Source organism: Xenopus tropicalis, chromosome 4 (assembly GCF_000004195.4).
Source record: "Xenopus tropicalis strain Nigerian chromosome 4, UCB_Xtro_10.0, whole genome shotgun sequence".
In the NCBI taxonomy this organism is placed as follows: domain Eukaryota; kingdom Metazoa; phylum Chordata; class Amphibia; order Anura; family Pipidae; genus Xenopus; species Xenopus tropicalis.
The window spans coordinates 102,544,615-102,570,120 of record NC_030680.2 but is presented as its reverse complement, the minus strand read 5'-3'; the positions used below and the strand labels follow the sequence as shown (position 1 = coordinate 102,570,120).

Here is a 25,506-nt window from a genome sequence, read left to right as displayed (position 1 = left end):
TTTATCAACTTGTATTGCTACACAGGTATGGGATCTCTTATATGGAAACCCATTATCCAGAAAGTTCTTAATTACGGAAAGGCCGTCTCCCATAGACTCTATTATAAACAAATAATCTCATTTTTAAAAATGTTTTCCCTTTTCTCTGTAATAATAAAACAGTACCTTGTACTTGATCCCAGCTAAGATATAATTAATCCTTATTGGAGGCAAAATAATTCTATTGGGTTTATTCAATATTTGAATGATTTTTAGCAGACTTAAGTTATGGGGATCCAAATTACGGAAAGATCCCTTATCCGGAAAACCCCAGGTCCCAAACATTCTGGATAACAGGTCCCATACCTGTACAAAAAGCAGAATACTAAAAATACACTTTACCCTGATTGATAATAAAAACAATTTTATTACCAATAATTTGATTATGAAAAACTGCTTAACCAAAGTCATATAGCAGAAATTTAATTTAATACATCACCGAAAAACATTATCTTACCCTTCATCATCTGGGGAACTTATGCAGCATGTCTGCTCATAGATGAAGTTCCAAAGATTTCAAACAAATCCTTTTCTTTTATATTCTTTTACATTCAAGAGCACAGTGAGTCATTTTGTGATTTTATATGAAATAGTATACAGGGTATGTCCCCTGTAGTGTTGAGCGAACATTGTGGCAGGCATGGATTGGCAGCAAATTTCCGCGTTTTGGCATTGGCGGATTTTTGCACGAAACGGGTGTGGGAAAAAAATGATGCACATCAAAAAAGATTGTTGCAAGCGTAATTTTTGTGGAGCCACAATTTTTTTGCTGTTTCGTGAATTTTTTCACAGTTTTGCGAATTTTTCGGCAAAGCAAAATGGGACAGATTTGCTCATCACTTGTCCCCTTTTAGGTCAAGGATGTACACAGTTGGGATCAGGTACTAGGTACTGTTTTTTACTTGATTAAAATGGAGTCTGTGTGAGATGGCCTTCCCGTAATTCAGAACTTTCTGGATAACAGGTTTCTGTATAACGAATCCCATACCTGTGTGTGTGTATATATATATATATATATATATATATATATGTGTGTGTGTATGTGTGTGTGTGAGTAAACTGTAGTCCTAAGAAGCAAAAAGATCAATTTTGAATTGTTTAGTTTCTTACTCTATAAATATGTATCGTTTATAACAATTTATAGTAACAATTGAAATACAAGTAGATTGTGATAAACAGGGTACCTAACACCAATGCGCAGCACTCAATTTGTCTGGATCTGCCGCAGTATTCTGTTTACACAAGGGATTTTATGCTTTGTATTCTCCAAAATATAGCGAGGAATATCAAATGTCTATTTCTTTCTTATTCTGTGCATTGTTTGAAACAGGAACGTACATTTTTCCTAATCACATTTTAATGAGCAGTTTGCAAATTATATTATGGACCTTCTTTGTCTTATCTATACAGCTTTATTCTCCTCCAGGCTTTAAAAGTTTTTTCGTGTCTTTCCAAGCACTCATTCTTATTAGGTTACATTACATTAGGTTTCTTAATTGCCAATGTATTTTCTTTTATAAGGTAATTGAGGGCAAGGGCCTGGGAATGAATGGAATGAATATCAGATCTTTGAAGGAAGAAGGTTTTAAAGCAATATTCATTGGGATAGGTGAGTTGATTTTCTATATAACAATTTGGTTATAGATGTGTATTACATTTTATTTTTTGCTATTCTAAGTGATTAGAAATACTGCTTAAGTTGTAACGAGTTAGCATTTTCCTGGCAGATATAACTATGTAAATGACAGACAAGCGCAAGCAGGAGCACTGAAATGACAAATTCTGGGTGATATATGAAATATATTTCCTACAGACTAACCTGGTTATAATGTCACACAAGTTGGCTTTATGTAAACATTTGGCTGAAACATTTTGTCTGACCTCTACCATTATTTTGTTCACATGGTGCACTGGTAATATTTAGTGATAAGCGAACTTGCAGTATTTTTGTGTTTGTGAAACTGTGAACTTTTGCCATAATACATTTAAGTGAAAGGGAAATAACATTGCAGTTAAAGTATTTTAGCTGTACAACAGCATATACATTGCCCTACCTTGTTAGAGAAGCTCCTCCCACTATACAACAACTATTCTTGCTCGAAACATGGTGCTCCTTAGATACACAGGGGAGGGCTGTGGAAGACTTTAATGCCATTGGTTGATATAGAAGCAAGGGGCAGATAATTATGACATCTGTGTTTTATTCCAGTATAATAAGATGATGATATTCTAGAGCAAAACTGTTCTCTCATCTCTAATAAATAATATTAATGCAATGATTACCAAACCTCTTTAAAGTCATTGGTTCATATAGTAGAATGTCGTCATGGAAACAGGGCATTATGGCCAAAAAGCAATTAATAACATAACAACATAATTTATGTAGCTATTTGCTGGAGCAACAATCCCCCTTATGGTGCTTTTTACAACTTACCATGCAATATTAGGAGCCTGTTTTGGTGGAAGTACCTTTGTGAATAGTGTCAAGTGTTTTATGGTTGTGATGGTACATAAGGCTTAGTAATGTGATATGTTTCTAACTGACAGATACATTTTTTATACCTATGCATTAGATAAAGTCCACTTCTTCCCCAACACTATACAGAAAAAAATACACACTCCACATGCAGATGTGTCAGAGTCGCTCCTATTGTTCATATTTGGTGAAACAATGCCTTATTTCCTGCCCATTATTACCTCCAGTCTTTATTACCAAGTATGTTAAAGGAGAACCATACCCCCGGGACTATATAAGGGATAAGGGAGCGGTGGGGGGGTCAAGGCAGTGCTAGTAAGGCGGGTGTAGTTCTCCTTTAAATAACACATTAGTGATTTTTGCCTCAGTTTATATAACAAAATTTTATAATGAAAATGTACTTAACTTCCTAATGATTAAGCTCAACTGGGCTGAGACAACTCTTGGAGGCAAATTTATGATTGCTGGAGCCTTTCGGTTGAGGTATTTTTTCACCAGGGGCTTTCTTAAATAAGAAAAAGTTCTGCAGCTTTTAGTTGCTAATCTTCTATCCTGTTTCCAGAACCTTTACTCTACTATAAATGCCCAGGAACACAGCAAACGTTCAACTTTTTGCATCTAAGTTTCAATATACTGTACTGCAGTTGCGCACAGCTCTGATCTAAGAGATCTGTTGCAAGGCACGCCAGTTACAGGCAAGAAAATGGTGGTGCAGATCAGTATTAGAAAAGTGATTTTTTTAATATATAAAATGGAATATGTATGGTGTTTGCTTTGCAAAGAAAATGTGCTGTGGAATATGCATTGAGTTTGTCTCATCTGTGTTTGTCTGTATTTAAAATAAATATGTATTTAGCATATGAAAGTGTTTTCTGACTAAATAGCAAGTATTAGAAAACACAATCATGAAGGCTACTAGTTGACTGAAATCAATAATTGGGACAGCAAGAGATAAGAAAACAGATTAAACAGGTGTAATTAGAATGGAACACATTTATTTAGTTTGTAGCATTTGTTGTGAAACAGTAGTCCTAAAAGCATTATCTGTCACTTGGATTCAAGTTGGATTTCAAAATAGAATACATCAATACACAGGGAAGGTTGTTTCTAAGATGGTTAATGGCTGGATTCTCGCTACAAAGAATAAGTCCCTGCACAGCTGCTAAGTATTTATGCTTGAATAGGCCCAGTAAGGCTAACTAGGGATATATATATGCATCAAATAAACTAAGACCAATGTTAAAATTGTCCTCAAATAACTTGATGACTGACATGAAACCATTAAAACCACACACGCCTGTCCCTCTTATAACTAGTGTAGCCCATGTAGCCCAAATATTAATGTCAATAAGAAAATAATCATTCTGGTTGATACTCCGGGACTGGAGCTTACCAGTTCTCGGTCACACAGACGCATCCAATAATATTTCACACTTGATACTGATATATACTACTCATATATATATATATATATATATATATACATACATATAAGAAAGCACCATTTAAAAATAATATCAGTGGAACACTAATAAATACAAATTGGAAGAGGCAGTAAGCAGCATGTCAGTTGATAAGTATAAATGACATCTTTAGCATTGGTCTTTGTATATCTGATGCAGGTTTATGATTAAGTGACCCCTGGTTTTTTTCTTTTTTTAACACTCAAGTTGTCCCATCTGTCTATCACTATATCCTATTCATCCACAGAATGGGCATATGCACTTCTGTGTTAATTGGGAGCTTCTAGGCTAATTCATGTTTTGTTGGACAAACTGATTTTCCACCTGTGCTTCAGAAAACTAGCATCTCACAAAAAGTCTATTATAGTAAGTATATATTATAGTAGTTCTGTAGTTTTATTTCCTGACCTTGCATAGCTGTATTCACATTGTATCATATACAGAACATGACAGCATCTAAGAGACATAAGGTTAAACAACACCATCTGCAAGGCCATATTTTTTATATGCTTATGATGAAGAATAAAGCAACAGATGAATCAATTGGAGGGTTTTAATTTAAGCTCTAACTTTTAGTATCAAGGTATACATGCATTTGCTTATCTATAATTTATGCTTATCTATAACTCTGTACAGCCCACAGATTAACACACATTTCTCCCTGCATGCAGATTTACTTCCTTGTCTAGCATGAAGCTCAGCCCCTTTTTGCTTTCTGAGCACTCTTTCCCTCGCTATATACTGTATGATGACCTCAAAGATGTACCTACTGGGCATGCCCGCTGTCTTTGTTTCAATTAAATCAATCAGGCATGCTTTTGCTTCCTGTAAAAGAAACACTGGGAAACAGGTTGAAACTATATATGTTTCCCTCAGATCAGCTATGGGGGGAAAAAAGTGTTTTATTTTACTACTGGCCAGCCTAAGTAAGAACTGGTTTACGGAATTCCTGGAGTTAATGGATAAGAGAGAGTGAGTCCTCCATATTGATAGGCTGTTCCATATGAATTAGGCTCCCAGACAGGTCACTGCTTGGTGATTAGGCTGCAGCTATGGAGGGGTTGGCTCCCCAACAATAAGAACTGGGTTTTGTGCATTGTAGGACTGAGAAAGAATCATGCTCAAAACAGGAGCTGCTGTTTCTGCCTGATCTTACTATCTTGTAAGCGTAAAACATGTTATTTGAGGCACAAGGCCCTTGTCCTGGGCCAGTGATGGAAAAACAATCATACTGTATGTTAGTTAGAGCCAGATAGGCTTAATATTTTATTTTATTCTATTTTTTTCCTTTGTTTTTTTTTTTTTAAATCCTTCAATAAACTGGCCAAATACCAGTTATATTGCCTCTGTTTTGGGTATCTGGAAGAATATGCAAATATGTCCTCCACTGAGACCATGGTCCAACTACCTGGATTCCTTAAATTCCCTGTATTACATTTTTGGAAATTTTCAGACAAAAACACATATTCCACAATGTAACCTTAAAGGACATGTAAAGCCTACATTTGCCTACAATGTATATCAGTTGGATACATCTCCCCCACCCCAAATGGCATCATTTGTACTGCATATATCCCCTCTGTTTGTCAGCACCATCACATTTTCCTAAAGCAAATAGCAGCTTTCACCCGGTGGCCATTTTTCCTCTGATACATAATCAGTTACATTTAAATCTGCAAACAGCATACACACACAGACCCTTATTCAGCATACATTTCATCAAGAATACAGGCTCACACAGGCACAACTGTCTCTGATAAAAGTTCTGCTTTGTTTGAGCTGAGCTCAGGAGAGGAGGTTAGGAGAAAAAAACTGAAGCAGACAGCTAGAGCTGAGTTTCTATGGGAACCAGCAATGCCATCTCTTTACTGGCTGCTAGACTGGAGGGAGTGTTTAGTAATCTGAGCTTAGAACAACTGAGCATGTCTGGCAAGCAAGAAATCAAAGCAAATTCCCGTGGGCGGGCCAAGTGGGTTACAGGAGGAGAAGGAAAGTGATTAAGGGGACGCTGCAGCCTTACTATTAACCTCTAGAGAACCAGAGTGGTAGGTATTGAAAGATTTCAAAGAGGCTGTTCACTGATTACATTTTTGTGTGTGGGGTTTACATGTTCTTAAAACCAGATTAGAGAAACCTTTAATCAAAATATATGGGACACATTTGCTTTACATAGAGCACTGAGTAAACTGAATTTTATGAATGTCTGTAGGTAAAAAAAACCCACAAGAGATCGCAAGTAACCATTGCTATATCTAGCAAACCGAACTGTCATTCTGATGTAAGTTGTAATAAAGGAAATCATTCCAGTAACAGAAAAAAAGGTTCCCATTTAGTTAAGTGTAGTTGACAGCAATGTAGATTGTGAACAAAAGAGTATGCTGTAGACTATGATACCTTAATGAAGCAACATAAAAGTAAAGAGAGATGTTCTGTCATTGATAAATAAGCCTGTGTTGCTTTGAAGGTCTATGTGGCATACAATATTTGGGCCCACTTAAGGGTATTTGAATTTATAGCAGTGTTCATTTACTTAAACCAATTAATTGAAATATTGTCTACAATAAAAGTGTCTTTCTTAATACTAACTGCCAAGTAATTGTATTGGGTCAGTGAACAAGCCATGATGAAAATCACAAATTTCAAATGAAGCACTTATTCCTTTTTAACACTGGGCACTGATAGTAGCTGATAATGTTTGATTAATGAGCAACAGCCTTGCAACGGGTGGAAACAGCTGTAAGAAATGATTTATTATTTTAGTGGTATTAGATGCTTGCCGTATCTTGCAGATCTAAGTATGTGTGGCTGAATAAAATAAATGAGATGCAACATGTGAAAATAGAAGCACATTACTTGCAAAGGAGGGTTTTTGGTCCAGGATTTTTTCTCCCTCCCCCTGTTTGAGCACCCTTTGTCATAAGGGTTTTTAATGTGCTGCTGAATATAAATCATGTAACTGCTTCATAAAATAAACTCAGTTGGAAATCTTACATCTATCATCTCAGACAGAAATGGAGGTTCAACTTAATGTGCTGTAACCTTCCTTAAATGCTCAGAAAATAGCCTGGTGGTCAAAAACTGTATGTATGTGTATGTTGAAAGAAGATGTGAATTTAGATGAATAAATTACTGTGTGGGAAATAGCATTTTATGTTTAGAATCAGACTGAATGATAAAATGCACTAGGACATTCTATTTCTCTGCTCTACTCTATTTTGCTGTATCTGTTTGACCTTGGATGAGACTCCCTTTATCTGCATTTTTCCCTTAGCCTTTATCTCGCCCTTTTCAGACCACAAAGTAATCCATGTTAACTGTAAGTACTGTATTTATTAGCAGCAGCTGAGATGGAATAGTTTGTTCATGCAAAATACTTTCCTTTTTCCTTCTGCTAGTAATTATTTGGGGCAAGGTTGCACATTTTTCTATGCAGCTATTGTCTCCATATACGTAATGTGCATTACTGTAAATAAGAGTTTTTTGTTTACTATTTTGACTAATTTTCTCTTATATACAGGTTTTATTACATATGAATTGCATATATAAAATGCAATAAAATGCATACATAAGAAAAATCCCAGATGACACGGACACAGATGACCCTTTAATACACAATAATATCTTGTCATTTTGATTATAACTTTCCTTTCAAATTGTATGTACATGAAATCAATATTTGGTAGTTGTCTTAAAATCATGGTGTTGTTTTCTCTACCTAGAGTTCTGGCCATTGTCACTAAATGCCCTGTCATTAACATAGCTATAATAAAAATAGAAAAAAGTATAACACTGATGCAAATACAGTCCAATATTTAAGTGTAGGAGTGAAAATAACAGTAAAAATTAACTTAAATGTAGCAACATTAAACAGTGACATAAATAATCCTGGAGAAACACCCCAAATATTGCTTTATTCACTTATAGGATAGAGCTAAATAAAAACGCATTTAATCCAATAATCAAGATATTGGGTAGACTGCACAATTTTATTCCAGCTGAAACTCCAATTGAGTTTTTTTTAATGTGACATTGTTTTGTGGAAGTAAAAAAACTGAAATATTGTTTGTATATGCATTTAATCCCTGTGTTGTAAATTTACACAAGGGAAAAACAACCTATATAGTGAGATGCTACTGTGGGATGAAATGCTAGAGCTTCTGTGTTATCAATTGTTGTGGACATTTGTGTTTTGAAATGCTAATGTAGCCGTGTCTTAAAATGCTAGAGAAACCCAGTTTCATGAAATTTTAAAAGAATCACTGTGTCACATAATACCACAGCTATTTTGTCTGGAAATACTGGGAATAATGTGTCATAAAATACTAGGCCCACTGCACCATGAAATGCAAGGGTAACATAATAGTTATGGCTTTGTGTGAAGCACTACTACAAAAGGAGTAGTACTGCAATTTTTAAAAAATTATCCTTGCATCAGTCCGAAACCCAGTAGAACTTAACATTCTCATTTTCCTGTCAATGTTTGGGGCAGATGTATTAGCCCTTGAGGTTCAGATTTGTAGAAATGAATTGCTGAATTCCTGAATTCGCTCACTTTTTTATATTGATTCCTCTGGGTTAATGCTGAATGGGCTTTTGGAAAAGGAGCATTTTTTTTCTACAAGCTGGTCTTTGACAAAAAGCTTGGTAGAGTTTGGGTGGCAAAATGCTTGCAAACCCTCTTCGGCTGCAAGCTAGAGCAATTGATTGTATTAAAAGCAAGTTAGTTCAGGAACTCACTCTCATTTACTCCCCAAGAAAATCCCATTTCCATGGGTTTATCCTATAGGCTAAAGCTCACCCACTGATTTTTTGAAAGCAGAAGCCAGGATAATAGCTGATCAGATTGCCAACTACAGACCCTTTTTGTCCTTCTTGTCCTTCTTGTGACTCATCAGTGCAGTGCAGGGTTTTCTGATCAGCTCAGGTAAAGCCATGGGTGTGGATTCAAAGACAAATCAAAATGGTTGAAAAGACTGCCTTCTACATAAATAAGTGCAAGGTTTTCCAAGGAACTAATCCCAAAGAGCTCCCAGAAAATTCCATTTACATGGGTTTACCTATAAACCAAAACTCACCCACTATCTATTTTTACAAACCCCAACCTCAAGGGTTCATAAATCTGCCCTTTAGACACAAGGGTCAGTTCCAGTAAGAGCCAAATAGCATGCCTTTATATTCTTGGACTGTTCGAAAAATTGAGCCAGCCACTTGAAGCCATGAATGCCCTTTTCATACACTTTATAACCAGAAACAGAGGATCCAGTTTAATTTAAACACATACTGATAGATGGTGTACCCCTCAATTATCCAGTGCTGCAAAAAAAAAACCTAAGCTAATTCTGGTTCTCTGCTTACTGTAAAGCAAAATCTGCGTGAAAATGTGTTGTTGCGCAGCAAATTTTTCCGCGGCAATGGCGAAAAGCGGAAATTGCTGACTAATAATATCCCAAGCTTGACAATGGGGTCCTATCCATCCTATATGATGAGTAAGCAGCCCTTAACAGATGTCGAGTAAGACAGTTATTTAACGAGCAGAATATAATATGTGCCATTGCTTTATTTAAAGTATAAAGGATTTGCATATCCTGTATTGTGATAGAATTAGAGTAACACTTTATGGAGTTGGTGGATTATGTAACTCTGACAACTTTTCTGAGGCTTAAGTTTTAGGCTTTCAACTAGAAAATGTAACAGAGAATTGCATTTTAACAAACCAAAAATAGCACAGCCCCATCGCCTTGTCAGTCTACTGAAATAAGCAATAATAGAGAGGCTTCAGTACAATAAATTAAGATCATAAAAAGTCACCCTGGAATGTTTCAGTTTCCCTTTGTTAAAAAAAAACCTTTTTATTCTGCTTACATAAAATGAAGACATCCAAATAACTAATCACCTAAATCCTAATTAATTAGCTTCTTTGTAGTTATTTCCCCCACTTGTTCAAAGTAACATTGTCCAAAGCGTGCCACTACTACAGACCAAAACAGTTTTTTGTTTTTTTTTGGCTTAATATTTTCCCTTTGAACCTTCTCATTGGGAAAAAAATGTTCCAACAAACAATGATCAACAGATGATAAGTTGTCTGCCAGTTCAGAAACATACACACAAAAAAACATACACGTTAAAAAAAATATATATAATTTCAAATTTTCCATTTCCAACATTTGTAAGGAACATGAAAACAGAAAAGGATATCTTAAAGGGATTCTGTCATGATTTTTATGGTGTGCTTTTTATTTCTTAATTACACTGTTTATATTGCAAATAATTCAGTCAACCATTTAAAATTTTATTCTGGAACCAAGAATTTTTTTTTGTTTAGCAGTAGTATTGGTGTGTATCTCAGTGAATTGTGCCTGATTCTGAGCTTTCAGAAGCACGACACAATAGAACTGCTTTCGGATAAGCTATTGTTTCTCCTGCTCAATGTACTGTCAATATGAGCAAAGGTGCATAATATCAAACAGGATACATTTCACAATACAAAAATTTCTGAACTTATTTTGATATATACAAAGCTTCAGCTTTTAGGAAACCTGGCTAAATGGGTCTGAGGCATCAAAAATCAATGTATTTGGGGCTACTGCTTCTCACTGTATTTCATGTATTTTGGGCACCACTTCTCACTGTATTTTGCTTCCCACTATATTTAATGTATTTTGGGTGCCACTACATCTGCAGCTACTTCTGTTTAGGATTTGGAGTTATTGTTCATAGAAGTCAATGTACAACTGCATACTGTTTTTTTATATCTGTATATCCTTTACTGTACAAGCTAAGTTAGGTTAATGGCACATAGGGCAATTTTTAAACGTCATATTTTAGCTGCCAGAGAAATACTTGAAGCCTCCATAAATTGGAGGCAGTATAGGCAGTTGTGCTGTTTACCCACTCACTAAAACTCAGGACAGTACCAGCAGTGTTATCAGCCCATGGAGCTCCTAGTAGTTTGGGCAGCTGAATCCTTCAGCATAGGGGTCACCTTTCCATTGTTCTGCTGATCGGCAGTGAGGAGAGAATTAATTTGCCAGGCATGTATTCGTGGCAAATTTCTACATTTCACCATTGGCAGATTATTTTGAGAAATGGGTAAAAAATTGTCACATTAAAAAAAAAAAAAATTGCACACATAAAAAAAGGCACGAGTCAAAAAAACAGTTTTGACAGTTCCTCATAGCAAATGCTTGAGTCAATTAGCTTTTTTTATTCAAAAAAGAAAATATTTTTTCAAAGAGAAAACAGACTAGGTTTTTTTTTGGGTGAAAAAATATGGATTTAGAAATCATAATTAATAGTCAGCATTTATGCCCTATTTATGAAGTGGCAGTTTGGTTTGCTGACCACAGTCTTAAACACTACTAGCTACTAATACTAATACCAATAAGATGTTTGCATTTAAACAGGTTACCAGTCATTGCTACCCACTGATTGGTTGCTATAGGTAATTGTCTTATTAAGTAGAAAACATTGCAGCTTTTATTACAAAACCCTAAATGGCCTATAGACTGCATCAGCAAGTGACATGCTAATTCAGAGACTCATATGCCTCCCTAACATGTAATTAAGATATTCCGTCTATCTATAAAATATAATGAAGAGTTGAATTCACCCTAAACTATCATTGATATAAATGTCATCTGAAATTCAAGAACCTTTACTCTGAATACAAGTATTTCCAGCAACTATTACAGTTCTATTTTAATAATTAGGCAACCCAATGAAAAATTAAAAAAAGAGTTGTCTAGCAGAGATCATGCTCTAGAGAGCATTCAGTTTGAAGGAATGAGGGTTTATGAATAAAATGACATATTATTAACAGTAAGAGTGTAGTTAGTATGGGACTTAATGAAACCAAACTGTTTTTTCTTCAGCTGACATTGATGAATGTACTGCAGATGTCAGGATTCAATGAAGATGTGGGTTTTCAAGGAAAATGTAGAGCTCTGCTAGTTGAGAAAGTTTGTTAGAGGTGTAAGGGAAGAAATTTGTCAGATTAGACTTCATCCTGGAAAATAGCTTTTGATGAGTGTGTGAGGAGGACATGAGAAAGTCATTGAGCCTCCAGAGGTGTTGATGAGAATTTGGCGATTAGTGGCATTTTCTCTAGAGCTCAGTCAAATTTAAGATACACATTTATTTAGATCAAATTTTTCTATGGATCTCCTTGAAATCTTGGGTGATGCAACATTTAAAAACTATGATTAATAAGAAAATAATATATTCAGAATTTTAATGTAGACATAACAATAGTAATAACTACAGCTACTGCAAAACTTCACTACTTGATGGCCCTTAGGTGAAAAGACAAACTTATCAAACTATCAATGAGCAACATTTCTGCTAGTGGCTAATATAGATCTGCAAGCTGCATAGAACTTAAAGAGGTTGTTCAACAAAGTTTCCCATTTTTAGTAACCTTTTAATAGGTCTTTATTATTTTAACTTTGGAATTTTCTTCTGACCCTTTCCAGCTTTTAAATGGGGGTCACTGACCCTGGCAGTCGAAAAAGATATTGGTCTGTGAGGCACCAATTTTATTGTTACTTTTTGGACAGGCACTTCTCCTTGACATTGGGCAACTAACAATGTTCCAATTAGCCTTTCCTGTCTAAGCTGGGTGAACTCATTTCTAGCTTGATCTCCACACTAAGCAGCACATTTGTATTTCTGTCTACAATTTTTTTTTCTCATAGGCCAAGAAAAGTTTAAGTAGTTTGAGTTTAGTTCTGCTGCCTATTACTATGATATCCTGTAGCAGCCATTTTCTTTCTGTTTCACCAAGCCCTTTAGAAGGTAATTTGTAGATGTGACATCAAAGGACATCATCATCTCTTCTGCCTCTAGTTTTACCTACAACTTTTAAAGGAGACATTTTATATAAAGTTCATATTCAGTTATAGTATTCATCTTCCCTCAAAATGTGAAATGATGCAGAAAGAAAGAGGGTTTAAAAATGTATTTTACCTCTTAAAACTGTCATTTTATATGAGAGCTGCATACACAACCTCTCCAGTTAGAACCCCCGCCCACCCTATGCATACTCACTGCACTTTAAGTAGCTGTGCTCTGTTACTGAAGTCTATCAGGGCCAGCGGCCCACAGCCACATACTGAAAAGTCCAAACTGGAAGCTTGCAAAAGGTCTGGGTAGAGCACAGTTTTCAAGCAGTTATAAACATATTTGAACCCAAAGGTATTAAAATAAAAACACTTCTATTTTACATTATTTTACATGGTTTAGTGCATTGTAAAAATGTATGGTATATATCCCCTTTAACATATTTGGAGTTCTTTAGTATACTGTATTACCAGGTAAACCATTTAATTTATCACATTGGTCAAGTTGGCTCTATTAACATTCAGCCTGAGTATGGCACCATTCTTGTGTGTTATAGGGCTTTGATGTAAGAATATATATGGGATGTTCATGAATAGTGATGAGCAAATTTTTTCGCCAGGCATGGATTTGCAGTGAATTTCCGCATTGCGAAACTTCCATGAAAATTCGCCGCACACATTTTTTTTTGTTTCACTTTGTTTTCTGTGAAAATTTGCCACGTGGATTTTTTTTTCGGTGCGCGTCAAATTGGACATGGGCACGTCAAATCAGGCGTGGTCGCGTAAAAATTGGGTGTGGCTGCGTCAAAACGCGCGGGCGAGAAAAGAAATAGATGCGGGTGACAAAAAATAGGCGCGGGCAACAAAAATAGGCATGGGTGACAAAAACATCACGCGGCAAATTTGAATTTCCGCAAATTTTCTTGCCTTTTCGCGAACTTTATGGTGAAGTAAAATGGGACAGATTTGCTCATCACTACTCATGAAGAATAGGAAGGGGCTATGATGGGAAAATGCAGTGAAAGAAAAGCAGAGAGAGAAAATGGAAAGCATGTTGAGGACAGAGAGAAAGACATGAACAAAATCAGTTTTAAGTGGTGGCTTATTAATTTTACCCTTAGTTGTTTTTAGGAGTCATAAATTGGCATCTGTAGTGCTACAGTTTGGACAAGCCTGACATGTTCCCTTCTCCTGCTATGTGTACAAATGACTACCAAAGGAACAAAAAAATTAGATTATATTTAGCTTTTATTGGCGAATACATGGTCACAGCAACAGCAGAGCTCTGGACCCATGGGAATGTTGGGTGACAATATATGAGCAGGCTTGAACGGTTCAATACCACACCACACACATGTATAAGAGACATTTAAAGAGACTTCACCTTGAACAGGGGGATGGTGATTCACAGAGGTTTACATAGAGATACATACAAAGGATAGAGGAAAACTACCAAGGCTACCAGCTGAAACAAATAATTTACATTAACTATGTTATTCGGTGTACTCCAGGTCTTACACGCAAGTGTTTCTTCATGTATTCCATTGTGGTGGCTTTTTCATGTGTTCTACATCAAGGGACACATGGGCTAATGCAGCCCATTCTTTGCTATCTGTACTCACTGTGCTTCACAAAAGCACCCAACACAGGTGGAATGCATAAAAGAGCCAGCTCAGGAGAACTCATGAAGTATGAACCCATAGCAATCTGTCATTTGAAGCACATAGAAAAATTGGATGTAATTAAGCATTAATCTGGTTTACAAAAATAAATTGGATTGTAGATGTTATCCGAAGTATTACAGATATCCCTCAGTTACAAACTTAAATTCCCTTGTTCAGTAAAGGGTGTTACAAGATACTGGTTGAATAAAAAATGTAAGATGCTTTTTGTATACACTGCTTTATTTGAATTGGGTTATGATTCATCACATTGCCAGGAAAACAGATTTTTCTTAAACTATTACAGCATGCTATGTATTTACTTTAGCAACATATTGTTGGGAATAGTAGGCAGCTCACCAACGCAGGATTACACTGCCGGATGGCACTATTTATTAAGGCTATGATAAAGCTAATGTTCCTCTTTGATGTATAGCATGTGAGACTTCAGCTGATCTTGTAGAAGGCCTAAAGGATGTTTCATTGAACATTTAGTATGGCAGTAAGCCAGAATACATTTAGCCTAAGCCCAGATGACAGTCTGGTAATGAGGTGGTGATTGATGACCACCGCTTCCTTATGAAAACCTGCTTGATATGCTGGGGGGAAATGCATTGCCAGCTCTTTTTATTTCCTTCACTCTTATATTAGTTATTTTTATTCTCAAATAGTTACATGGACCCGTGGTTTGCTCTGAGTGCAACAAAGCAAAATGATCACGATTTAGTAGTAACTATCCAGCTCTGCATGGTATAAAACACAAAACTGCATATGCCACAATTTTCTTGAAGGAAAAGGAGTTTGCTAGACAGAACCCTAACAGATTTAAAGAAAAGTCATTTGGAGCTGGTGTACAGTTTTATTCATTGCAAAGTGCATTATTATAAGATGTTGGTTTCTATGTTACTAAATCTAAATACCATTTATACAGCATGTATAAGATGATGTGACATCATGTAGAGAAGAAGGAGGATTGTTTAGCCTTAGTCTACTGTACAAAAACTAGAAATATAACCTTAACATTTATCTGACAATATATCATACATATACAGTATATGTATTTATTAGTCTCACCAGGGAAGCTGCATTGTACTATTTATTTAATTATTTAGTAATATTTAAAGTGTTAATGTTGTTTTTTTGTAGAATCCAGATTTTAATTCAGTAAATCTGCAAAGTGTGTTAAGTTTTAGGTAGAAAACACTGAAGACTATCTTCAGTTTTAAACATTTCTGTTTTTAGAAGACAGAATGAAGAGTAAAATTATAAGTTAATTTTTATCACTGTTGGGTTGCCACATTGTATTCTGTAATTCATTTGCAGGTGCAGGTGCAAGTTTGTTCTCTAGACTAGTGATCAGCAAATCTGTCCAGTTTTGCCTTTATGAAAAATTTGTGAAACTGAAAAATTTGTGAAATGGTGGAAAATTTCTGAAAAGTGGCTACCACACAACTTGTTTGATGTGCGCATCTTTTTTATAACTCCAAATACGAGTCCAAGTAGATTGGCCATTTTTCTTGGCAAATTTTTTGTTGTGATGAATTTTTGCCAATGGCTAAATGTGGCTAAATCCATGTCTGCTGAAAAAATGTCTTCCAAAAATAATCTCCCAGATGGTGATCTGCACCTTCCTATGTTGATGTTTCTCTTTTCTTACCTGGAACTATTGACTCTCAGTATTTAATAGTTTCTTTCATAGTTCTATCTATATATTCAGCAGTGTCAACATAGTAACATAGCAAGTTAGGTTGAAAAAAGACGTACGTCCATAACGTTCAACCATAATGCCTTTATATAACCTGCCTAACTTCTAGTTGATCCAGAGGAAGGCAAAAAAATTACTTCCTGACTCAAAGATGGAAATCGGACCAGTCCCTGTATCAGTTTGTACTAAGAGCTAAAACTTGTACTAAGAGCTAATGGCAGCATTCTACCAAAGCTTCAAAAGTACCATGGTGTATCCAATGGTTTCAGAATAAAATACGCAATCCTTTTTCTTTCGTTTTCCGGTTTACAGTAGGTGGCTCATCATAGGTTACTAACTCATACTCTTTAATAAAGTTTCTATGGGTAAGAGTACAGTGGGTACTAATTTCTGGTACAAGTAATTACTGCCTGTTCTAATCCAAATGGAAGTAACAGGGCTTTCTGTTGCACGCTGCAGGTGTTGCCAAGCTGTGCCTGATAAGGGTCATTATTTAGAATTTTACCTGAAATAATGAAGATGGAATAGGTGTGCACTGGTTTCACATTTTAAATCCATTAATTAATGAGTCCTACTGTGTGGCTACTGGCTATTCCCACAGTGACTTTTTTTTTTTTGCACTTTGCACTCTGCGTGGGGCATTGTGAATATGTCCTATATTTACCTGTCTAAGCATATGTGGCTACAATTTCAAGTGCATCTGTTAGAATGATTATTTTACTTATTATCCCACTTGTGTTGAGACAGGGAGGTCTTGATTTTCCATGTTTTTCCCATCCTGTTACTAGATGAATTCACTTTACCAGACTTCTATATGAATCTGTATATTGGTTTCTTTAGTTTCTTTACATATAAGGAATTGTTGGGTATATAAATAATTAATGTGTAATACAATTAAACTTCAAAACTCATTCATGGGGATAATTATTGGTTTTTTTTATTTTGTGGCCCTCATTGGAATATTCGATCCTTCGTTGGTTATAATGGGTAGGAGAGAGGAGGTAGCTCCTGTGTTTCCCTTTTTCCTTTTTGGTATTACATGCAATACCATATGAGGATAAGTAACTAATAGAGTGGTATAACATGCAGGGGAATGGGCAGAATCAAGCAAAGCAACAGAATATAACAAATGCAAAGTTTGCAACTAAATATTTGCTTTTACAAGTAATAACTGTTGCTTTGCTTCACAAACTTTGTCTGAAGAATCCCTTTAGACCTTTGTCAATTTATTTTATTTAGTACAGCCAGTAAAACCCTTTGCACTGTTTATTATATATTTTCATGTGAAAATCTTTTCTCCAATAAATACATTGCCTGGCATGCAGCAACTTGTCTGACCTTCCCTGGCTGGCTCCTCTCTGTATCTTATAATAGCTCTTTTATGTTGTAGAAAGATGAGAATGGGCTGGAATGATGACAAATGTCAAGTTTTAAATTGTTAATAGTCCATTTGTCATCCTAAAGGTGATATGTGTCTGCAAACAGAGTATAAATCAAACTTTCAATTATATACCGATGTATGCTTCATTTGAGAATATCATACACAGTAGAGATTTACAGATTTACCAGTAATCAGAAATTCTAAGTACTGCATTTGCTTATTAAATTCAAATACTGCAGAGGAAGTATAAAATGACTAGCACCTTTATTCAATGTTTTATTTGTTTATTTTAAGTAAGTTATAAAAAAATCTTTAGGGAGTTTAGCAAAGAAAATGGTGTCCATGCACTGTTTGTATACTGAGACCAGATAAATTCTTTTGTATGATATAAGGAAATATTCTATTCACACTTATCTTGCAGAGAAGGTGAGGAAGAATAGATGAAAGTTCCCTTCCTCTAGAGTACAGTAATGAAGCTAATGCATTAGTTTGCTGACCCATTCCTCTCTCTCCCCTGAATAGATAGATGCAGATGATAAAATAATAGACACAATGCAGTCACCTTTTGGTTTACCAGTCCTTCTGTTATGCCAGTTTTAATCAATCAAAAGCTTTCAATCTATTGAGTCTTTCTAGCCAGTACTCTCTGCAATCCCTGTTTCACTATGTTTGTGAAAATGTATCTTGTAAAGAAATATTGATTTTAATTTAGCCCTACATAAGAACACATCCCTCTTCTTTAAAGCTCATTGACATTCTACACTATAGCAGCACTGTACCTTAGATTTTTGTAACATATTTTAAAGTATAATTGTTAAAGTTATAAAACTGATCTTGCTTACTTAATATCAATATAGTTTATTATTACTACATACCGGCTTAATAGAAAAAGCTTCATATTTCTAGTTTAGTCTAGTTTAGTGTGAAAGCTTCTGTGTAGTGTATGGCAGTGTATGTGGCAAGGCATACATAAAAAACAATTCACTTCACGAGTAAAAGATGGAACTTTGTTGTGCCATGTGGCTTTCCATGTGTTTTCAAATGTTTCCAAATGTTAACAATAACTGCTGGTACCATTTCAGGAGCTGTTGCCCCAGTAATTTCATTCTGGATCTGAGATCTCACATCCACATATACCTATAACAGGAACTACGCACCAGTACTCATAGGGGGTCACATAAGGTGCCATTTTGACAGCAAGCACAATTGTAGTCCTGCAAAGTTCCCTGCAGTCAGTAAAGTATAAAACCCCATTCATTAAAAGTACATGCATCACAATGCTCTCCTTGCACTTCTGTATAGTTGCACTCAGTGGTCATCTATAAAATTTGCTCATGTTTTCCCCCAAACGCTTACATTTTGCACTGCTGTGCTGTCTCTCCTTTTTTGTGAATCGCAGTGAAATGTGAATTGTGCATAAAAATTTGCAAATGAGACTGCAATTTGAACAAGCAGGCCATCTGTCCACGTTTATTATGAGCGAATATAGCGCCAATTTTCTCTTTGTGAATATAAATTAGCAATTTGCGAAATCGGTTTAGAAAATTCTTTTTCTGACACTAAAGTTGTGGCATAACTCAGAAGCAGTGTGTACGCATTAATATTCCCAATTTGTAAATATGCCATATGCGAATAAAAGTTTTGCAATTATGTTTGCACATTAAATGCACCAGTCTTGTCTAGCTTTATAAATATAAAAATGGGCAGGGCAAATATGTTCACTGTGCGAATAATTCTGTGCTGCTCAAACTTTATAAATGACCCCCCAGTGCCTCTTAGTCCATTCTGCCCCCCCAATAGCTCCAGGGTTCCATCAAAGCCCTGCGTCAGTGGGAGCTGTGTGCCTGTGCCTAAAGAATAGGTCACACTCATCAACAAACACCAGAAATGGTGTCAACTGGACTCTGGTGCAATTACTTATTATTTGCAATGAAGTGCAAGCGAAACTGCATTAATTTTGATGTATCAGCTGCAATTACCTCAGATGCAATGCCCTCTTGCAACAGTAATGATCCTGGAATTCTGGGGGAAAATGCACTTTACTCACTGCAGTTGCAGTTGCAAATGACCCATATACCCTTTTAATAGTATCTTGGACAGAATGTTCTTCCAATCATAAGACAGAACAGGAAGGGAGCAGTCAAGTTTAGTATGGGTCATTTTCAAAACAATTGCTATGTTAACATGAAAGACTTGCAGGGTTATTTTACAGGAAAGCAATGTGTTCCTGGGCAACCAATATTCCCAAAGGAAATGTTGTGACATTTTTGTGCCATACTATCAATCTGCCAAGGCCAACTCTATTCATCCTAATTCTGTACACATTTGATAAGAGCTGTTCCTGTCTTCTTCAGGAGTGGTTAAAGTAAAATATGATGCTGTTGATTTTTTGGCAGTATCAACAGTTAGCAGATTTTGTGGTTATAAACTTCTATTTCATTTTCTAGGTCTACAAAACATAGGCAGTTATACACAGTCATTGCTATAATTCAGAGCAAATAATCACACATTTTACTGGTCTTTTGCAATTAGAAGACTAAAAGCAAATATCTGATAGTTGTGGGCTAGATAGTAAATAGTTTGATTAATTATTTATCCCCACCAAGTAGTTGGTTGGGTATTTGCTAGGAAAGCCTTTCATTTCAAAATAACATATCTTAAAACCTAGTGATGTTTAGACTTTTTATAGGTTAAATTAAGAGAGCAAAGAAATAAAAGGCCAGCTTTTTGTAAGCTGTGTAAAATACAAAATATAGTTAGTACCTGGCGTAAGCTGAGATTTAACAGTTGTCACATTATTTCTTGCCGTGAAATACTGAATTTGCAGATGCTGGACAAGATGCAGTCTTTGAATGTGTTGAAAATATTTTTATCTTTTTTTGAAACTGGCAAAATATTAAGGTGGCCACACACGTGGCGATCTGACGATCTTTCGTGCGACCATCTGTCGCATGAAAGATCGTCAGATCCACCACTAACCTTCAGGGCTGAAACAGGCAGATAAGGAGGTAGAAACAATAGGATTTCTACCTCCTTCTGCCGATTCAGCGCTGAAGGCAGATTTTGGTCAGGCGCCTTCTATGGCGCCCGATCAAAATCTTTTAACTGGCCCGATCGGCGAGTCAACCGATATCAGCAGCTTCCTGCGATATCGGTCGACTTGCCGACTTGCCATACACGCACCGAATATCGTACGAAACGAGGTTTCGTACGATATTATCGGTGCGTGTATGGCCAGCTTTAGAGTGTGCAAATTGTATTTATTATATTTGTTATACCATTTATAATATTCTCTTTTTCTGTAATCCCCCCTAACCTGCTCTTGCTGTCAGGCACTACCGCATATTACTTTGAAATATAGTATTAAAAGGAACCATTACACCATGAATGACTGACCTTTACACAAATACAGGGCCAAGGATACACTATAATATATATAAGTTTCCCTGATAATGGCTTGACTACTGTTTACAAAAGGAGCACATGTCAGGTTTAAGGAAGTAGACAGTTATGGGGTTAATAGATATATCACTAAATGCATGATATGTTTAGCATGAGTGATTGCATTTTAGAAGCCTAGTGGACTGGAAGTCCATAGGTTAATTCTCACTCAACTGTGAAAATGCCTGTAACTGAGCCAATAAATACAAATGATATACTGTAATGTTCTAAAGCTCTGCATGACTAGAACATTACACAATGTCGCTAGTATTTATTATCTCAGTTGAAAGTACTTTTCCAGTTTTGGCAGCATGGCTGTATTTTCTCCCTTACCTAGAGAGGCACAGTAAGATGTTACAGAACTGACCATTCCTTTCTAATTGGTCATTCACAAGCAGCTGATAGGATGCATGATCATCAAATATCTCATTTATTTAGCAACTGCCTACATAAAGTTAAATGTGATGAAGTGATTTATTTAAAAAAAAAAAAAAAAAATTGCAAACATTTTTTTAGAAAAGCTATGGCTTAAAATGAAAAGCATTTTACATTAATAAAACAGATGGGGAACAATATCATATTTTAATGTTTATAAATTAAAAAATGCAATACATTTTTATAAAACGTTAAGACAGAAGGGAGTCCCTGTCCTGTGGAGCATACAATCTGGTTGATATCTTAGTTATAGGAGAGTAAAAAAATGCTGCAAGTTACAATGGCTAAGGCATTGTTTAATGCATGTATGTATGTATGTATATTTTTATTTATAAAGCACTACTTGTACGCAGTGCTGTACAGTAGAACAACAAATTAATACAACAGGGGGTTATTAAAATAATAGATAAATACAAAGTATGATAATAAATACAAATAAATACAAGGTACAGTTGCAATGAGTTAAGAATCAAAGAGGAAAGAGGTCCCTGCCCTGCAGAGCTTACAATCTAAATGGGTCAGGGTCATTAACTTGCAGTGTGCAAAATGCAAATGCAAACCAAATTTCTTTAACTTAGGATGGCAGCATAAAACGTTTTAAGACAGGAAACCGCAGTGGAAGTTCATTTTCTGAATGTTTAAGGATCTTTCCATGTATCTGTTACATACTATACCTAGCTTCAGGGCTCATTTGCGAAGAAAGTGCACTGATCAATAGCTTTTGTTTTTTTCCCTGTACAGGTATAGGACCCATTATCCAGAATGCACGGGACCAAGGGTATTCCGGATAAGGGATCTTTCCGTAATTTGGATCTCCACACCTTAAGTCTATTAAAAAATCAATAAAACATTAATTAAACCCAATAGGAATGTTTTGCATCCAATAAGGATTATTTCTATCTTAGTTTGGATCAATTACAAGGTACTGTTTTATTTCTACATAGAAAAAGGAAATCGGTTTTAAAATTCTGAATTATTTGATTAAAATGGAGTCTATGGGAGATGGGCTTTCCGTAATTCGGAGCTTTCTGGATAACGGGTTTCCGGATAAGGGGTCCGATACCTGTAATAATAAACAGTACCATGTACTTGATCCCAACCAAAATATATTTACATTTTACTGAAGGCAATAAGAATTGGGTTTATTTATTGTTTGTATAAATTTATAAAATTAAATGATTTGCTCATCATTTTGAATACCCCTTATAGAAATTTACTGGTGACAATCCCACCCACTAGGGTTAACACATAATACGTCAGGAAACAAAGACAGAGAGCAATAATTGGTAAAATCAGTGCACGCTGAAACGTTTAGCTCTACAACATAATTTTGAAAAGAGGTTTTTGTAATTTTACAGTTGCCAGATTGATTGGTACAATTAAACAATTCATTTTCCATGCTGGGATGAGTTACCCAAGCAACCAATAAGATATATAATTTTGATCCAGTGACCAGTAAATGCTACTTGCTGAATAGCTGCTATAAGTAACAAGACTTGTAGCAAACTTTGCACTTTTTATTATATAATCCCATTAGAGTTAGAGCTAGTGAGCCAGCATAATGTTTCTCGAGATTTGTGGACAAATTCCCTGTTTTGCCATCAGCAATTTTTTGCTGATGGCAAAATGTCCCTAGACCCTAATCTATTTTGCCAGAAAAAAAATGACAATGAAAAACACCCATGGACTGCAACATACTGTATTCTGCATTGTAAGAGTGACTTGGAAAAAAACTCCCATTGGCTTTGATATGTTTTGTGAATGTCCGCCGTTTTACAGAATGTTTCACATACCCTTTACTGCAGTGGTGTTAGGAGATGACTGTGTTTTAACAAAGAGTAAAAAATGATTATGATTATTTGTATTTATACTGTTCTGACGTTTATTATCTGAAGTCCCTGACATGAGTTCCTGCCCCAGTAAAGCTTACAGTATCTCCATTGCATTCACATAATCATTATCAAGAACCAGTTATAGGAAACCTATTACCTGAGATTTTTTTTTCCTCCCACTGGAGTGGTATCACTTATTTTACACAGTTTGTTTTCTTGCCATAACTCTGATTAAAAAAGTACATATTATATCATATATTATATATATTAAGCACATGTTTTATTTAGCAAATGAGATGACGGAGGCTTGGTGAAATAAGATATGCCATATACAGACTGGTTTATAAGCTCTGACAGTTTCATTGGTCTTTTGTTTAATTTAAGTAAAAATGATGGTGATTCTTTTGTTAAGAGAAATGAATGTTGTCACACCTATGGAGTCTTGACTCTCTTGTGAGCACAAGACCAAGACGTCTACACCCCGAGATATCCGTATAGTTTTAACATGATGACTGACAACTGGAATTTTTTTTTCTTTTTGACACGCTTAGCAAGCAGAGTCAGGTAGAAGCAATAAATGGGACTATGATATGTTTTGTATTACAGGTCAGATGACATGCAGTGAAAAGAAGAAAAACCTTAATTATTACCTTTTTCATGCAGAACACTCTGATGATGGGTTTTCAGCTTAAGATGTGCAGTTACAGACATATGAATAATGCTGATATTTTTTTTTCCCTTTACGCTTACATCATTGCTAATGCCTAGTGATAGTTTACCTTAAATGATCTGAAGAAGAGTGTGGGTGGAATGATATGTGCATAATTACATAGCAATCTTTTGAGCATCATGTTGTTCTGACTTATAAAGTGATTTTGTATCAGAATGCAGAAATTTATGGGGGGTAAAGCTTAAACACGTACAGAGAATGGTTTATACCTCTGATTGACTTGAATGAGCTTTCCCTTAGTAAATATACAACACATAATATGTAACAAGCAGTAGGAAACAACAATAAAATGTGGTAGGGATACACAGAATCCACTGTTTTTGGATTCAGCTGAACCCCGATTCGGGGTTGGATGGATTCGGATTTGGTTCGGCCAGGACCATGAATTCAGCCAAATTCGAATCCTGCTAAAAAAAAAAAAAAAGGTGAATCTTGCCCAAACCTTGAACCAAATCCTGGATTCGGTGCATCCCTAAAATGTATAAATACAAAGAAAATTGTGACTTTATTTTCTTGAAGCAGAAAGCAAAAGTGTTACACAGCTAAGTAAAGCACAGCATCAAAACAGCAGAGCAGCCTTTACACAGGTCTTTCCTTGCAGAGAGCCAAAACCAGACTGACTCTTGCTGACTGGGAGCGGCCTTTTATACCCAAGGCTCCCAGCATGCTTTGCAATTCAGTGACATCATGCATTTTAAAATTAAACAAATATTAATTTCAACAATAATTCCAATTTTTACATGTACATGTACATAAGAGTCTGCACAGATTACAACATAAAAGCTAAAAAAGAAAATTCTCATTAAAACAAAGTTAAACTTCCCAGCTATGCGGATGCCTGTGCACAGCTGCCATCATTAGGACACACCTTTGTGTTTCACCAAACCCAGAGCAAACTGAACAATTTGGAAAAGTCAGGTAAAAACTTACTTTTAACTCTAAATGTTTAAAGTTTGCACATTTATTGTCAAAAGTGTGTTGCACATCTTAGTGACAATTTAAAGATTTTATTTGATAGGAGCACAATCAATGTTTAATTTCTTCAGCATTTCAGATCTGCAAACAGCAGTTTTCCACGTGGCTTTTAACCCTATTGGTACCATGTTGGACACAGTAGAAAATATGTTTCATTGCTGAGAATGGGGTAGGACAGACGCAAGGAGTAATAGAAAAATATTGAGAGAGATTATTTTTGTTTGTGCTGGCCAGCAAAGGTAGAAAAGAAAGTGCTGTCCTCCACAGATATCTCAGAAAATGATATTAAGCAACATGACTCTGTCACAGAGCGGAATAAGGACATATCTTACTGTATATGGTTCAGGGCCATTGCCATCTGCTGGATGAAGAAATGTTTCCAATTTTCCACCTCTCACAGAGCCAACCAATATATCAAACCTTTCTAATTACTTTCTAGCAATTTCTAAACGACAAAATATCTTACAATGAAAGTTTATTTTATTGATGTATCTTCAGTGCCTTGTTAGTCAATCACTTCTGTTAAGAAAT

At 35.7% G+C, this 25,506-nt stretch overlaps 1 protein-coding gene across 2 annotated transcripts in view; it reads left to right on the top strand.

Annotated features, from left to right (window-relative positions):
• The window catches only part of dpyd (dihydropyrimidine dehydrogenase), a 412,417-nt gene that overhangs the window by 136,004 nt on the left and 250,907 nt on the right, over positions 1-25,506 (top strand). For both annotated transcript variants that reach the window (XM_002933799.5, XM_018093615.2), the window contains exon 8: positions 1,561-1,648. In XM_002933799.5, coding sequence (XP_002933845.2) covers positions 1,561-1,648 — 88 coding nt within the window. The remainder of the gene's footprint in view (positions 1-1,560; positions 1,649-25,506) is intronic.